Below are 18,464 nucleotides of genomic sequence, written 5' to 3' on the forward strand. Positions count from 1 at the left end.
ATGCCGGAAGTCTTCGACCGCTAATGCTGATTATTTATCAAAATTTAGGCAGTGGCGGTGATCGAACTGGGTACCGAAGACGTTTTGATTATGAATCAAAGACCACGGGTACACCCGTCCTTCAGATAAGTGTTTCTAAACATAGTCCAGATGTGGTTTAAAGTAAAATAAGTAATAACTGAGAGATACATATCAAATAAATTAATAAGTGGTAGTGACACACAACAGGTCAGACCAGTGTTTCAGAAGCAATGAAATACACATGGCAAATTTAAAAGAATGCAAAATCCACAGGATTGGCAAAGTTTTACAAAAGCTCGAAATTTAGTGCAAACTTCAATGAGAGAGGCTTTTAATAGTTTCCAGAACGACACTCTGTGTCGAAATCTGGCAGAAAACGCAAAGAAATTTTGGTTGTATGTAAAGTATACAATCGACAAGGTGCATTAATACCTTCTTTGCGCGATAACAATGGTAAAGTTATTGACGACAGTGCTGCTAAAGCGAGTTACTGAAGATGGATTTTTATCAATTCCTTCACAGGAAAAGCAAAGTATTCCAGAATTCTAATTAAGAATAACTGCTTATATGAGTAACTTAGAAGTGGATATCCTAAATGTGTTGGAGTAGCTTAACACTTAAGAATGGCAATGCCTCTGGGGCAGACTGTACACCAGCCAGGTTCCTTTCAGAATATGCTGATACAATAGCTCCAGACTTAGCAGTCATATGCAACTCTTGAACTGCAGAAAGATCAGTACCCAAAGACAGGAAAGTAGCACAAATTAGACTGGAGCCCAAGAAAGGAAATGGGAGTAATCCGATGAAATGCCCACCCATACTACTAACGTCACTTTGCAGTAGGATTTTGGAAAATATAACCTGTTTGAACATTGTGAATAACCTTCAAGATATCATTTATGGACACATTCGGAGAACATAATTCTTGTGAAACAACACATGCTCTTTATTCTCGCAAAGTAATGACTGATTTGGGCAGATGACATTACATTGATTCCATATTTTTTGTTTTACAGAAAGCTCTAGACTCTATTCCTCACAAGTTATTTCGGATTACGTTGTGTGCCCCTGGAGTATCATCCTAGATGTTTGCACTTACTCGTGATTTTGTACTAGGAAGGCAACAGTTTGTAATATCTGACAGAAAGTCATCGAAGTAATGCCTTTAAATGCGAAAATTTTTAGGTTAGGCTTTACCGTGACTGTTACTGACATTAAATGAAACAACAAGTTCACTGTTACCAGTCACCGTTTTATTCATTTCCACGACGCGTTTCGAAGGTTTAAACCTCCATCATCGGGTAGATTTACATGCGTAAGTATTACATTTGTGTGTGTGTTGTGTTACAATTTTTGGAGGAACTTGTGACACTGCCTCGTGGAGAAACAAGACACTATTTCAGAATATGGTTTAGGATTACTTTTGACAAAAAAATTAAACGGATATCTAATGGTAAACATTAAATAAGTAAACTACAGTACCTTCAGTGGTCACAGGTTCCTTTTGCTGTCGTAACACATCACATATATACTGCCACATTTGTAAACAAATATGGCGTCAGAAATCAGCTGGGTGTAAGGATCGTATAGCAGAAGAGAAGACATAATCGCAAAGTGCAAAGAGTATACATCGTAAAAACATTATTAAAGGATAATTGCTTTAAACTTTTGGCGGTGTTTGTTTTGAGGTGTCAAATGTATGTGTGTGTGCTTCAGATGGCATATAAATCCAATTCTGACAAGTTAAAACTGCTAAACATTCATACTCGTTTATACAATTGTGCAGTGTGGTGTGGAACATCAAAGAAATTTAAAGGATAGCAGCTGTTTTTGTATTATCACGAAATCGGAGAGAGTGCTATGGATACGATACATGAAATGGGATGGCGCTTTTCGCTAGAGCCAGAGATTTTCGTGAAATTTCAAACACGAATTTTGTCGTCATAGTTTGATAATATTTTGTTGGCGCCCATCTATGTAAGGAGAAATTATCATCATAGTGAAGTACGAGAAATCAGAGCTCATATGGAAATATGTAACCCTGCACGCAGTGAGAGTGGAATGGTAAGAAGCAAATTAAAAATTATGGTTCGATGCCCATCTGCCAGGCCCTTAATCGTGAAATTGCAGAGTTATCATGTAGATATAAATCAACAGGCATCATCGTCGTCATCATGGAGGTATGTGCCGTCTATGCAACTAAATGAAGGCAGTTTGTTTGTTGCCATACGCGTTTCGCCTCATTTATTTGGGAAGCATCATCAGTGGCCTGAAATACATGTTTCTTTTTATATATACAATAAGCGTATTATCTGCTAGATATATTCTGTTGATATATTACATTTTGTCGGGTTTTTTAGGTTAGAAGCAACTTTTGTAGCACAAGTTCCATAAAATGATGTATCTTTCGTTTTACTTACGATTTCCAGCGCTGCTAACACATGTATGTGTTTCTGGTGATGTATTTGCTGGTCTCCATGCTCCAGTTAGCCGAATCAGGTGTTGTTTAGCCATTTGTCACATCACATTTCACTTTCACTGCCATTTGGCGATCAACATATGTGTGTTTGCAGTGTGTAGTGTTGCCAACTGTTATGTGTTTCTTTTGTGTTTTGTGGTTTTCATTTGTTGTGTGTGTGTGTGTGTGTGTGTGTGTGTGTGTGTGTGTGTGTGTGTGTGTGTGCAATCCTCACTTTTTTTTGGGTATGAGTTTTTTTTTTGTGTGTAATTTGCTGAGTGCATTACTTTTCCTTTAATCTGTGGGTTCATGTGTTTGTCTGTGAGTCTGTGAGTATATGTGTGTGTGTATGGGGGGAGGGGGGGTAGGAGAGAGAGAGAGAGAGAGAGAGAGAGAGAGAGAGAGAGAGAGAGAGAGAGAGAGAGAGAAAGAGGGGAAGGATATTCATTAATTATTTATCCTGGTTGCACTTCAGTTTGTTATTGTTTTGGTGGCTAGCATGATCAGCGAGTTATTGTTTATATGGATTTGGTCATTGAGTGTCTTCTTTTCCATTGCAATGGCTCTTTGTATGTGGAAGTTTTCTTGCAATGTCAGGAGGTTTTTGTTGTGATTATTCACTCTGATAACTGTCATGTCACATTCCATGTTGGATGGTTCATGTCCATGTTTTATCAGGTGTTCGGCAAAGGTAGAATGACTGTTCTCATATTTCCAACTTCTTATATGTTCTTTATACCTAGTTTTAAAGTTCCTGCTTGTCATCCCCAGATATACTGCTTTACATTCTTGGCACTCTAGCTGGTATATACCTGCTCCTTGGTATTTGTCTGGTTTTTCTGTTGTTTGTAAATGTGATTGGAGTGTGTTTCTTGTTCTGTAAGCTATTTGTAATCCCTGTTTCTGTAATATATTTGCTATCTTGTGTGTTGTTTTGTGTTTGTATGTGAGAGTATACAATTTTTTTCTGTTGTTCATGTCATGAGTGTTATTGCTTTGTGTTTCTGTGTGTGCTGTAGTGTTTGTGGGGTTCTGTAAACTCTCTACCCTCCGCCACACACCGCCAGGTGGCTTGCGGAGTATAGATGTAGATGTAGAACTCTCCCACCCTCCCTTCCTTGCTCTGTCTCCCATGTGTCTCCCCAGCCCTATAAGCAGGTAGGTTGAGATTCCTAAACTGCCAGAAAGTTCTATACAGGCTTATAAATCCATAACCATTCAATGGATTGATAAGATTTACAGCTCCTGTGGAAACGATACCATCTTTTAACATGGAAAAATGTACTTCCATCCAATAAAAAGTTTTTCACTTTAGTAAGCGCGTTTCTAGCTGGGAAATCAGGAAATTTTTTCTTGGTTGTATATACACCCAGTTAAGAAGGTATCTCTTTCATATGAAATGAAGTGCCTATTGAGAAGAAATGCCGTGCACAGGTGGTACAGCTGTTTTATCAGAACAGCAGCACTGCATTGCAGGAATATCATTGAAATAAATGGCTGTGAAGAGGCCCCATGTCAATAAATGTGTTGAAGAATACAATCAAGGAATTTGAAGAAGTAAGTGAATTGGGTGGTGCAGCAGATTGCCGTAGCGGTTGTGGATGTTGATTTTAGCTATAGCTAATCATGCAGCAGATGTCTCAAATTCTGCTGTAAATGTTAGCGTTCTCACAGTCTCTCTCTCTCTCTCTCTCTCTCTCTCTCTCTCTCTCTCTCTCTCTCTCTCTCTCTCTCTCTCTCTGACACACACACACACACACACACACACACACACACACACACACACACACACACACACACCCTCCCTACCTCCTTCCCCCACCGACCCACGCTCCACACACACGCCAGCTCTGACTGCCTCACCCCCAGTCAACAGTTAAAAAGATTTGGTGACACATTTTACACTAGTATCTCTACAAGGCTCTGAATGTGCTGCTAAAGAAGCCCCAAGATAGGCTACAACACTTTCATTTTGCCTTCATTTTTGGCACACATGGAAATGAGCGAATTTTGGCTGGGGAATATTCTTTGGATGGACAAGGCATATTTTACACTGCATGGGGCTGTGAATGCACAGAACTGTCAAATATGGGTGTTTTTCTCTCAAATCTTGTGCAGGAACATCCACTGCTCCCAGCTTATGTGATAGTGTGGTGTGATTTAACAAGCCCCCTTCATTTTCAGTCAGTGTTCCTAGAAGATAATGACAAGTCACGCACCTCTTAGGAGTACAGTGACATCTGAATTTAATAAGGACCTTGTTATGCAACGTGATTCCAGCATTTCATGAAAACACATGTACCATTATTTTGATGATATGTCATTTATCGAGTGAACCATTGGTTTCATGTAAACTTCAGTGTCATCTGCGTCGTATCTCGGCAGTTTCAAGATATGTGGCCTTCAAGATCCTCTGATATAAATTCATGTGGCATGTGGATGTTGGGATATGTGAAAGATTTATTGGGGATGTATCCAGATACCCCTGATCAGTAAGCTATCATATGATGACAGTCAATCTGCTTACACTGTATATGATGTAGACAACTATTAACTACGTCATGTCATGGATACATCAAGCTGCAAAGGCAGTAGACCATTTTGAATATGTAACTTCTGATCATACGCTAACAAAGGTACCAGAACCACCATTATCATTGGTCTGATCGTTCTTCTCTTTTCGTGCTTGATACCTCATTCTCACTGCTTATAGCGCCGTCTTTTCACCTGGTGGCCGAAACTGAAAAATTATTTTTCAGCATGCTCGTTGAGGAGACCAGTTAATATACATACTACAATGTTACAGCATCCTGCAAAGTATAGAGCCCACACTGCAGCACCCAGAACACTCTCAGTTTAATTAAAATCAGCTAAAACGCCTTGGATCGATTTCTTGTTATGAAAACAGGGTGCTTTTCAGACAATTTAACGCTCAGTAAATTCCTAATAAAGTTGCTATGACGTCTAGCAGATACCACACTCGTTTTATGATTGCCACTCAGCAGGGGTTTTTATCAACAGCTTGTGTTTATTGTTATTACAGTGTAATAATTATGGTGACCTCTGTCAGTGTCTCTTACAATATGCAGTGTGTCCCATGTCTCCCTAACCATTCAAACCAGTCGGCTCGGACTTCTTATTCTCCATGAATTCTGTCCACAGCTCGTGATCTAGTAGCTAACATTGCTGTTTCTGGATCATGGGATCCTGGGTTCGATTCCTGGCTGGGTTGGGGACCTTCTCTGCCCAATGACTGGGTGTTTGCATTGCCCTCATCATTTGATCATCATCATTCGTGACAGTGGCTATATTGGACTGTGTAAAAAAAGACTGTAAAAATTGGGACTGATGACTGTGCAGTTGAGTGACCCACAAACCAATCATCATCATACATGACTTCTGAGAGTAAGAGAACTGTACTTCAACGTATATTTCGGCAAATGATTTATGAATTTGTGGATGACACTAATATTCATCAAGATTAAATGATGGAAATTGGTGATACAAATTCAGAAAAGGGCTTGGTGGTGGTAGTAGTGGTCGTTGTGAAAATGATAACAGAGGACATACTCATATCACCATGACTCCTTCTTTTATTGTAGGGGAAAGTCAAATGGAGACATGAACAATCCAAGCAATGTTTATGCTAGACAATACAACAATGCTTTGCAGATTCCTGCCCTGTGACTTAGTGGTAATGCGTGGGGGCAGGAATCGAGACATTGAACAAGAAATCAGGTGTACTTTTCCCTGAAGATATTTTAGATATTCAACAGTAATGAAACAAAATCTTGATAATATAAAAACGTTCAAAAGAACATTCCTTCTTTGCATGATATTAATATTTCTGAGATAAGATTTAATAGGCTTGCTTGTATTCACGACAGTCTCCAACCCTGGCATCAAGTGCACTGACAATCTTTCCTTAGTAGGTGGAACCAGATGTAATAGTTTCACAGTGATGTAAGAAACGACCCACCAGGGTAGCCGAGAGCACTAACACACTGCTTCCTGGATTCGAGCAGGCATGCTGACTCCAGATCGAATCCACCTGGCAGATTAACAACAGTGTGTCGGCCAGCCTGGATGTGGTTTTTTAGGTGGTTTTCTATACCCTGTTAGGTGAATAACAGGCTGGTCCCTACATTCCACCTCAATTACACAGCTTGCAGACAGTCGTATTTTCCCTTGGATTACACTGGATGGGAACAGTTAGGGTACACTAATTCACTAATTATGTCCTGGAATAGGGGGGGGGGGGACGACGACTTTGGGAATGGTGACCCCATCGTAATACTAGCCTGTATAATATGTAATGGCACTTCGCAACCTTTACTCAGTTATTGGTCGAGGCTGGTTGCAAAGTCTCATTGATCCCGCAACCCAACTAGTTGCTGGGTAGAGAAGTACTGGCGTAGATAAATCGAATGTAAGAAACTGTTTTTGTTCATAATGACAGCCCTTTGGTTGGAAAATTGAGAGAACAAAGGAAGGAATAAAATAGAGGTAACAGCTATCATGCCAAAATTTTTAACAAATATGGTGTAAACCATCAGCAGTGTTACTGTGCAGGCTGTAGTATGTGTGTCGATAAAATACATGTGCACTTCCATCATCACTGCAACCATCAAAAAGAAGCACAAAGTATATCTATTTAAAAAAGCTGATAAAAATGCTCTTAACGCCCTCTTAAGGGACAGTCTTCTCCTTCTGATCTGATCATGTAAGTGTAGAAAAGTTGTGGTATGTTTTCAAAGAGATCATATCGCCAGCAATTGAGAGATAAGTACCACATAAATTAATAAGTAGTGATGGCACTCATCCCCCATGGTACACTAGGTGGGTCAGATCGTTGTTGCAGAAGCAACGAAAAAACCATGCCAAATTTAAAAGAGCGCAAAATCCTCAAGATTGGCAGAGTTTTACAGAAGTTCGAAATATGGCGTGTACTTCAATGCGAGATGCTTTCGATAATTTCCACAATCAAATTCTGTCTCGAAATCTGGCAGAAAACCAAGAGAGATTCTGGTCATACATAAGGCACACCAGTGGCAACACGCAATACAACGGTGAAGTCCCTGAAGTCACTGAAGATAGTGCCACTAAAGCAGATTTATTAAATACGGTTTTCCGAAACTCCTTCACCAAAGAAGACGAAGTAAATATTTCTGAATTCCAATCAAGAATAACTGCCAAGATGAGAAACATAGAAGTAGATACCCTCGGAGTAACAAAGCAGCTTAAAGCACTTAATAATGGCAAAGCCTCCGGTCCAGACTGTATACCAGTCAGGTTCCCCTCAGAGGAGGCTGATAAAATAGCTCCATATTTAGCAATAATATACGACAACTCGCTTACCGAAAGATTCGTGCCTAAAGACTGGAAAATTGCTCAAGTCACACAAATACCCAGAAAGGGAAGTAGGAGTAATTCACTAAATTACAGGCCTATATCACTAACATCGATTTGCAGTAGGGTTTTGGAACATATACTGTATTCAAACATTATGAAATATCTCGAAGAAAACGATTTATTGACACAGTCAGCATGGATTCAGAAAATATCGTTCTTGTGAGACACAACTGACTCTTTATACTCTGAAGTAATAAGGGTTATCCACAAGGAATGTCAAATTGATCCCATATTTTTAGATTTACAGAAGGCTTTCGACACTGTTCCTCACAGTTGTCTTCTAACCAAACTGTGTGCCTATGGAGTATCGCCTCAGTTGTGCGACTGGATTCGTGATTTCATGTCATAAAGGTCATAGTTCGTACTAATTGATGGTAAGTCATCGCGTAAAACAAGTAATATCCGGCGTTCCCCACTATTGTTCCTGCTCTATATTAACAACATAGGAGACAATCTGGGTAGCTATCTTAAATTGTTTGCAGATGATTCTGTCATTTACCGTCTTGTAAAGTCATCACATGATGAAAACGACTTAAAAAATGATTTAGATAAGATATCTGTATGGTGCGAAAAGTCGCAACTGACCCTGAATAAGGGAAAGTATGAAGTTACTCACATGAGTCCTAAAAGAAGTGTGCTAAATTACGATTACACGATAAGTCACACAAAACTGAAGGCTGTAAATTCAACTAAATACTTAGGGGTTACAAATAACATAAATTCGAACGATCACATAGATAATATTGTGGGTAGAGAAAAAGGGAGAGAAGGAAACATAGTAGGTGAATATGGATAGAGGGTAAGAAATGAAAGAGGACTTCGTCTGGTAGAATTTTGCACAGAGCATAACTTAATCATAGCTAACATTTGGTTAAAGAATCATAAAAGAAGGTTGTACACAGGGAAGAATCCTGGAGATACCAGAAGGGATCAGATAGATTATGTAATGGTAAAACAGAGATTTAGGAACCAGGTTTTAAATTGTAAGACATTTCCAGGGGCAGATGTGGACTCTGACCACAATCTATTGGTTATGAACTGTATATTAAAACTGAAGAAACTGCAATGGGAATTTAAGGAGATGGGACCTGGATAAACTGAAAGAATCAGAGGTTGTACAGAGTTTTAGGGAGAGCATAAGGGAACAATTGACAGGAATGGGGGAAAGAAGTACAGTAAAAGAAGAATGGGTAGCTTTGAGGGATGAAGTAGTGGAGGTAGCAGAGGATCAAGTAGGTAAAAAGACGAGGGGTAGTAGAAATCCTTGAGTAACAGAAGAAATATTGAGTTTAATTGATGAAAGGAGAAAATATTAAAATGCAGTAAATGAAGCATGCAAAAGGAATACAAATGTCTCAAAAATGAGATTGACAGGAAGTGCAAAATGGCTAAGCAGGGATGGCTAGAGGACAAATGTAAGGCTGTAAAGGGTCATCTCATGAGGGATAAGTTAGATACTACCTACAGGAAAATTAGAGAGACCTTTGGAGAAAAGAGAGCCACTTGCATGAATATCAAGAGCTCAGATGGAAACCCAGTTGTAAGCAAAGAGGGGAAAGCAGATAGGTGGAAGGAGTATACAGGGTGTTACAAAAAGGTACGGCCAAACTTTCAGGGAACATTCCTCACACACAAAGAAAAAAAATATGTTATGTGGACATATGTCTGGAAACGCTTACTTTCCATGTTAGAGCTCATTTTATTACTCCTCTTCAAATCACATTAATCATGGAATGGAAACACACAGCAACAGAACATACCAGCGTGACTTCAAACACTTTGTAACAGGAAATGTATAAAATGTCCTCCGTTAGTGAGGATACATGCATCCACCCTACATCACATGGAATCCCTGATGCGCTGATGTATCCCTGGAGAATGGCGTATTGTATCACAGCCGTCCACAATATGAGCATGAAGAGTCTGTACATTTGGTACCCGGGTTGCATAGACAGGAGCTTTCAAATGCCCCCATAAATGAAAGTCAAGAGGGTTGTGGTCAGGAGAGCGTGGAAGCCATGGAATTGGTCTGCCTCTACCAATCCATCGCTCACCCAGGCTGTTGTTCAGAAGTGCACAAACACTTCAACTGAAATGTGCAAGAGCTCCATCGTACATGAACCACATGTTGTCATATTTGTAAAGGCACATGTTCTAGCAGCTCAAGTAGAGTATCCCGTATGAAATCATAATGTGCTCCATTGAGTGTAGGTGGAAGAACATGGGGCCCAATCAAGACATCACCAACAATGCCTTCCCAAATGTTCACAGAAAATCAGTGTTGATGAAGTGATTGCACAATTGCGTGCTGATTCTCGTCAGCCCACACATGTTGATTGTGAAAATTTACAATTTGATCACGTTGAAATGAAGCCTCATCCGTAAAGAGAACATTTGCACTGAAATGAGGATTGATACATTGTTGGATGAACCATTCGCAGAAGAAGTGTACCCTTGGAGGCCAATAAGCTGCTAATAGTGCCTGCACACGCTGCACGTGGTACGGAGACAACTGGTTCTACCGTAGCACTCTCCATTCAGTGACGTGGTCAATGTTACCTTGTACAGCAGCAACGTCTCTGACGCTGACATTTGAGTTATCGTCAACCGCACAAAGAATTGCCTCATCCGTTCTCCTCATCGCTCTAGGTCATCCTCAGTCGCGAGTCATAGGCTGGAATGTTCCGTTCTCCCTAAGACACCGATCCATTGCTTTGAACGTCTTCCTGTCGGGACACCTTCGTTCTGGAAATCTGTCTCGATACGAACATACCACGCCACGGCTATTGCCCATGCTAATCCATACATCAAATGGGCATCTGCGAACTCTACATTTGTAAACATTGCACTGACTGCAAAACCATGTTCGTGATGAACACTAACTTGTTGATGTTATGTACTGGTGTGCTTGATGCTAGTACTGTTGAGCAATGAGTCGCATGTCAACACAAACACCGAAGTCAACATTACCTTCCTTCAACTGGGCCAACTGGCGGTGAATCGAGGAAGTACAGTACATACTGACGAAACTAAAATGAGCTCTAACAAGGACATTAAGCGTTTCCGGACACATATCCACATAACACATTTCCTTTGTTTGTGTGAGAGGAATGTTTCCTGAAAGTTTGGCTGTACCTTTTTATAACACCTTGTATAGAGGGTCTATACAACATTCTTTTGGCACCACTTACATAGGGATAAATGATAATCAGGATAAAATAAGAGAAATCAGGGCTCACACAGAAAAATTCAAGTGCTCGTTTTTCCGCGCCGTTCGACAGTGGAATGGTAGAGAGTGAGTTTGAAAGTGCTTCATTGAACCATCTGCAAGGCACTTTATTGTGAATAGCAGAGTAATCGTGTAGATGTAGATGAATAGTTTATCATTGTACCTGCCACACGAAATGCTGTGTTGTAAAGATTAGGGATATGACACAAGCACCCAGTATCTTCACAATGCTTACACGGTGATCTCTAAAACAATTGATAAATAAAAACCTCAAAATTTATTTATTGCTAAAGCTTTCCAGAAATTCTGTTTCTTATTCAGGTTGGTTTATGGTTGACTGGCATATTGTAAAATCTTAATTGTAAGTCTTATTTCTAGTTCTTTGACAAACTGAAAGGTATTTGTTTCAAATCTTATTTGCATATTTTTCTGATGTGTTTTATGATCATTAGTGTTCAGTTACTTCACTTACATGTGTATGAAAATAAAATTTGTTTATTATTGAGTCCGCAGCTCGTGGTCGTGCAGTAGCGTTCTCGCTTCCCACGCCTGGGTTCGATTCCCGGCAGGGTCAGGAATTTTATCTGCCTCTTGATGACTGAGTGTTTTGTGATGTCCTTAGGTTAGTTAGGTTTAAGTAGTTCTAAGTGACTGATGACCATAGATGTTAAGTCCCATAGTGCTCAGAGCCATTTGAACCATTTGTAAATTATTGAGTTATAAAAGTTACAATATTTAGTGATGCAGTTGTCAACTTCTAGAATCTGACACACCATGATACCAGTTATATTTAAAAAAAATCGTGTGATCCAGACCATGCCAAACAAAACTATACACTCAACAGAATGCAAAAAATTGAAAAGGTACAGTCAGAACAAAAGAAAACTCTGGAGCCTACACACCTTCAGTACTTTGTAATCTTTTATATCCAGCTACATACATACTGGGGACCTGAAAACCATTACAGTTTTTCTCTGTGGGAAAGGGTTTAACTGCACGTATAATAATGAAACCCAGATACTACAGGTGTAGCTCATGCATCAGCTGTTATCACTGCCACTCAGTATGTAGTGTTACCCTTCAGTATTTAATGGGTGATGATGTGACCATTTATGTGTGTGTCCTTCAGTCAACGGTGTTCTACAATGGCAGGAGACCAGATATTGGGAAGATGTAAAAACTTTCAACAAGGCTCACTCACAGTGTACTGGTAAATTTGCAACCATTTCCATCTGTTCAGACAATATTTCCATTTGTGGAAGGCTTCACATAAGTTGCAGTGCCAAAAACAGTTGTAGATTAAAACAATATGCAAGTATGTCATTCACATTCCTTCAAAAGTATGCAAATTTATCCCCTTGATTGATGTCACATTGATTCTTGTTCATGAACAGTCATTGTCCAGCTGATCAACATCCATTGTAGATAGCGAATGAAAATATTGATGCTTGGACTAGAAATTGATTTATTTGGAGTCAGACAAAAAAATTGTTTACCAGGTGAAATAAATTTACCATTTCTAGAGGTAAAAGTGTTGGCGAAACAAGAAGAATGCAAAACCTCTCTTACCTCATCAGTTCTTTACTTCTGGTGGCATATTATAATTTTAAATCAGTAACAGTTACTGAATATGTCAATTCTTATGCACTTTTATGACTTGTGGCCTATAGTACTGGATTTATGGTCACTCAAATATTGTTTCTTTGTTGTATATCTCAATATTTAACATTATCCTCCTCACTCTTCAGATTTACTCAGACTGCTGGTGGGAGTTGCAGCATATCATGTGAAGAAACTTGTCACCATAGACTGGTCCAGGATGAGTTGGTGATAGACGTGGAGAAGTCAACACATGGGTTCAGTACCAATACAGAAGAAGTGACTATTGATAAGGAATGCTCAGTTGCCACCCAGTATGACTGTAGCACGAGGGAAAAGGAATTACATGTATATAGCTGTAATTTCTGCCAACAGAGTTTTTCTTCAAAATACAGACTCATAATGCATGTGTTTATGCACATTGATGGAACGCAACCACCTTCGTATGTTTGTAAGTGGTGTGGTGAGGTATTTCACAGTGATGTTAACTTGAAAAAGCATATGAGAATGAGTGAGAATTGTCAAGTTTTAAGTGCTGACAGTCATGAAAAGTATGGACATAGTGATGAGCATCAAACCGCTACCTCGATGGATAGTGAGGCAGAAGTTTCTGTCACAGAACACAATGTGCAGTCATCATGTAAGGAAACTTGGAAAGGTTCAAAGAAGCCCTCTAATGACATGTATAACACACATATGACAAATGATAGAGAGAAAACAAGTAATTATAGAACTTTGTCTATAGCTGTTAATGTCAGTGCTCAGGCTGATCTACTTACTGCAAACAGAACTGACAGATGTGGTATTTGTGGGAAATTGTTTGCTAGGTCAGGTGATCTTGAGAGACATGTTTCCATTCATACTGGGAAAAGACATCACAAATGTGATATTTGTCAGAAATGGTTTGCCAAATCACGTTATCTAAAGGCTCACACATTAATTCACACTGGAAAGAAACCTTACATGTGCGAGATTTGTGGGGAATCTTTTACTATGCTAGGTAATCTCAAGAAACATTCATTAATTCACACTGGAAAGAAACCTCACAAATGTGAGATTTGTGAGAAAACTTTTGCTTGGTCACGTGATCTCAAGAATCATGTTTTAATTCACACTGGAAAGAAACCGCACAAATGTGAGATTTGTGGGAAATCTTTTGCTAGGGCAGATCAACGCAAGATACACACATTAATTCACACTGGAAATAAACCGTACAAATGTGAGATTTGTGGGAAATCTTTTATTGTATTAGCCAATCTTAATAATCATATATTAATTCACACTGGAAAGAAACCTCACAAATGTGAGATTTGTGGGAAATCTTTTACTGTTTTAGGTGGTCTCAAGAGACATGTATTAATGCACACTGGAAAGAAACCTCACAAATGTGAGATTTGTGGGAAATCTTTTACTATGTCAGGTGATCTCAAAAAACATGTATTAATTCACACTGGAAAGAAACCTCACAAATGTGAGATTTGTGAAAAATCTTTTACTATGCTAGGTAATCTCAAGAGACATGCATTAATTCACACTGGTAAGAAACCTCACAAATGTGAGAATTGTGGGAAATCTTTCAGTATGTCTAGCTATCTCAAGAAACATGTAGTAATTCACACTGGAAAGCAACCGCACAAATGTGAGATTTGTGGGAAATCTTTCACTATGTCTAGCTATCTCAAGAAACACATAGTAATTCACACTGGAAAGCAAACGCACAAATGTGAGATTTGTGGGAAATCTTTTGCTAGGGTAGATCAACGCAAGATACACACATTAATTCACACTGGAAATAAGCCTCACAAATGTGAGATTTGTGGGAAATATTTTACTATATTAGCCTATCTTAATAAACATCTATTAATTCACACTGGAAAGAAACCTCACAAATGACAGATTTGTGGGAAATCTTTCACTATGTCTCGCCATATGAAGAAACGCGTATTAATTCACACCAGAAGTAAACCGCACAAATTTGAGATCTGTGGGGAATCTTTTGCTACATCAGGTGATCTCAAGACACATGCATTTGAACACACTGGAAGTGGACCTCACAAATGTGGTATCTGTGACAAAAGTTTCACTTACTTGGATACTCTCAAGACACATGCATTACTTCACATCAGAAAGAAAATGTAAGTATGTGTTAGATTACACAAATAGGTTTTCGTGGTTGGTGCCCTCAAGGCCTATAAAATAATGTATATACCAGGGGACAATAAATTGTACTTCTGGTGAAATAACTTTAAAATCTGGTAGAATAGTGAAAAAACTTGTAATGATGTGTACTATGGAGTGCTAACAGATAATGCGACAAAAAATTCATATCTGTAGCTTCAGATGTCAAGGAATGGTATTACGAAATACTCAAGAAACATGAATCAAATGTGTTTTTGTCATTAGCACTGCTGCTTTTTCCTATTGATCTTGCGACAAGAAGATTGTGAATTGTGATAAATCCTTACATTTGTCAGTAATCATAAGTATCCTGCAATATTCAGTATAAGGCCAAGGAAATGTGATGACTTGCTGCTTAATATTCCAAAGTAGTACTTGTAACTCTGTATAGACACAGTGACAGTAAAAATATATTCATGGCACTGGCTTCAGTGAGACTAGTAAACTCAATACTGGAGAAACATGAATATAACAATTATTTTACTCTGATATGTTTTCTCAAGAGACTTGATTTGTCATTAATAGTGTGTACATTTATGTTCTGTTGGTACTAATCCTGCATTAGTAAACATAACAAATATAAGAACGTGCTTAATAGCATGTTTGGCCACCTTTGGAATACAGTACTTTGGCAATTATACATGATATGGACTTGACACATCATTTACATGTTTTTGGGTGTATGTTGCACCAGTTGTATTCCACACATTCACATTAGCTAAATGGTATGGTCAAGACATCAGTGTTAGTTACCATGCTACTCAGACCATGCACATGTGACATGGACAGTTAGCCTGCTGAAAGATGCCTCCACTATGGGAGAGCACACCAGGAATGAAGGAATCCATGCAGTTCCAATAAATGTCACATAGTCTGCAACTGTCATGATGTCTTCTGTTGCCAACAGGTGTCCCAAAGGAACCAAACAGACTGCCCCCAAAGCATAATGGGCCCTCTATTTGGTGCCATTCATTTAGATGATTGCATATCTGGGTGTGCAACTGACCTGGTGTAACAGGAAATGTCACCCATCCTGACAGTTAACATTTGAATTGACCTTCACTCCAGCCTCAATGATCCCTTGCCCACTTCAGTTGCAAGTGAACATTTTGGTGGATCAGTATGGAAACATACAGTGACCATATGTTCCAGAGCCACACATTCAACAATGTACATTGATCTGTGGGTTCCAAAACGTGTATGGCTGCCCCAGCGTTTTTTTCTGTCATTAGATATGCCACATATTGCCACATGTCCAGCTTTACAGAGCAGGCAAGCTTATGACCTCCATACTTTGTGAAAAAGTATAGATGTATTACATCTTCTCATAATGTTATGGACTCATTACCTTTCAGCCACTTTCCTCAGATGTTCACAACAGTAGCATAGATCCATTGTACCAACTTCACCACTGTTGAGGTGCTAGTTCCCAACTGCAATGCCACTTTAACTTGCCCTTTGCTAAAGTCACTTACATAATTAAATTTACATGTTCGCAACTCATCTTACTGATAGAACATAAGGTGTAAACCTTTGGTCTGCTTATATACTTGTAATCTGCTTACCGCATCATGTGAATACAACATGGAGTTCATTCTCCTCATGAACAGTGTTCATGACATTTTTGCCCATCAGTGCCTTTTCATGTAAATGGGCCAGATGCGGAAATGTGTAATCTAAGAAATTCATCATGCTTGGTTGCCATTTATACTAGTGCACAATAGCTATATGTTTGTGAAGTATTTTTGTTTCACAAAGCTCTGTACATAATTCAGAGATAATATACGTAAGTGTTATCCACCAAAGCTCTTAATTACTTGTTCAGCATCTAATACTGCGTAAGTTCTACAAAAAAAAAGAATTAGGTAAACAAACATTAGGTGTTATTATTTGATTCCAGTTTTCTGTATACACAAGAACACCACATGGGAGAACTCAGAACGTGAGCACTAAATATTTCTTGTGTTATATTCAAAGATGTTTCCATTGTGGGTATTTTTCTTAATTTGTGTTAAATATACATGAGGTTTTAGGAAAATTGTACCTATGCTTCAGTTTCAATTTCAGAACGATTGTTTTTAATTTTGATTTCCTACTTATTTGTTATTGTTGAAAGTGGTGTAGTATGTTACATCATATGTGTAACAATTGGAGACAGTTATAATTAAGTGATTGGCACTGTTCTGTGTTGCTAAACTTAAGCTGTGACACTTTGTAGTGATATGATTACATTGTATTTCATCTTTCCCATGACAGTACATCCACAACTGCTGTATGGGTTATTCATAATAGACAACATCCCCATACATTTGGATTAAATATTATTTTCCAATAAAAGGAAAGAAAAACCGGGTTTCTGGACAATAGCCTTATATTCCAATGAATCTGAAAATGTACTACAAAGTGTGGCGACTAAACATATTATGAATCTCTAAGAAACAGTAAAATTTGTAAAACATGGTAAAAAAAAGGTACACAATATGGACTGAATATCTATAGGCGTCAGCTAAAGATGGGTCATATGGTGTTTCTCTGGTACACGAGATGTAAGCAGAAAATAAACATGTTCAGTGGTTGTGTGGAAAACCACCCAAAGAACTGAGTCCACATAAACACTGCACATACCCATAAATTAAAGAGTGTAACTGCACCTATTAAAATAATAACCTAAGCTAATCACTCCAGAATAAACTGTTGTATAAGAATTGTCAAGGACAAGTCAGTTGTAGGTTTTGGATCCAGGAGTAAGGGTAATCAAGCATATTGTTTAAAAAAAAAAACAATGAGGAGTACTATAAAACAACTAACTGGTATTTACATCAGAACTTTACTTCTAAGGCCGCTAACAGATTGAGGGCATAGTGTTGGAGAATGGGATAGAAGCACACCTCTGATCAGACTGAAAGCTGGTTGCCAATAGTGAGCCAAATTTATCCCGGCTATGCCCTATGACCCCATGTGACCATTAACAGTGGTCTCATTGGTTGCTGGATGGTTTTCTAGGTTTTCCTCACTAAGGATGCTTCTTGGAAGTGTCTCCTCATCAGTATTTTCACTGTAAGAATTGTATGAATGTGAACAAGGCATATACAGCGGTAACTGATACAGAACTAGCCCCCTCACTAGCCACAGCTCTGAAGTGAAACGTATTTCATGAAGTGTTCCCCACTTGGTCTATCAATCTACCACACACACTTTACTCCCCCTCCATAGCAGCAGGCTAATTATTTTCAAAATTACAAAAGTAGTAGTTTGATATTTGAAAAAGCTCCTTTGGACTGGTGGCTCTTGCTAAAGGATGCAACGTTCAAATAGGGGAAACAAATAATTTTCAAAATGCAGTAAAAAAGTGGACAGGAATAGAAAACTAAAAGCAATTAAGAAGTGACAAATAATAGTACAATAATTTAGAGTTCGAATTAGCCAATTTTGGCTATTGTAGAAATATACGCAGCCAACTGAAATGATGCACTGATACAGTGGTGTGGTGGTGCCGAGGTAACATGTTTGCTGACCATGTACTGATCCAGCAGGGTCAGCTTGAGGGCTGCCAAGATACATCAGCTG

General features: G+C 38.8%; 1 protein-coding gene across 13 annotated transcripts in view; it reads left to right on the top strand.

Moving 5' to 3' along the window:
• LOC126295173 (zinc finger protein 492-like) overlaps nucleotides 1-18,464 on the top strand; it is a 113,780-nt gene that overhangs the window by 85,577 nt on the left and 9,739 nt on the right. For 4 of the 13 annotated variants that reach the window (XM_049987468.1, XM_049987469.1, XM_049987470.1 and 1 more), the window contains one exon: nucleotides 12,869-17,694. The exons of 1 other annotated variant lie outside the window; for it this stretch is intronic. In XM_049987468.1, coding sequence (XP_049843425.1) covers nucleotides 12,869-14,612 — 1,744 coding nt within the window. In that variant the 3' untranslated portion in view covers nucleotides 14,613-17,694. Of the gene's footprint in view, nucleotides 1-2,450; nucleotides 2,521-11,626; nucleotides 11,743-12,868; nucleotides 17,698-18,464 lie in introns of those variants that run through there. 8 more of the 13 variants (XM_049987473.1, XM_049987474.1, XM_049987472.1 and 5 more) reach the window with 5 other exon arrangements.

This window comes from Schistocerca gregaria, chromosome 11, assembly GCF_023897955.1.
Source record: "Schistocerca gregaria isolate iqSchGreg1 chromosome 11, iqSchGreg1.2, whole genome shotgun sequence".
Lineage (NCBI taxonomy): Eukaryota > Metazoa > Arthropoda > Insecta > Orthoptera > Acrididae > Schistocerca > Schistocerca gregaria.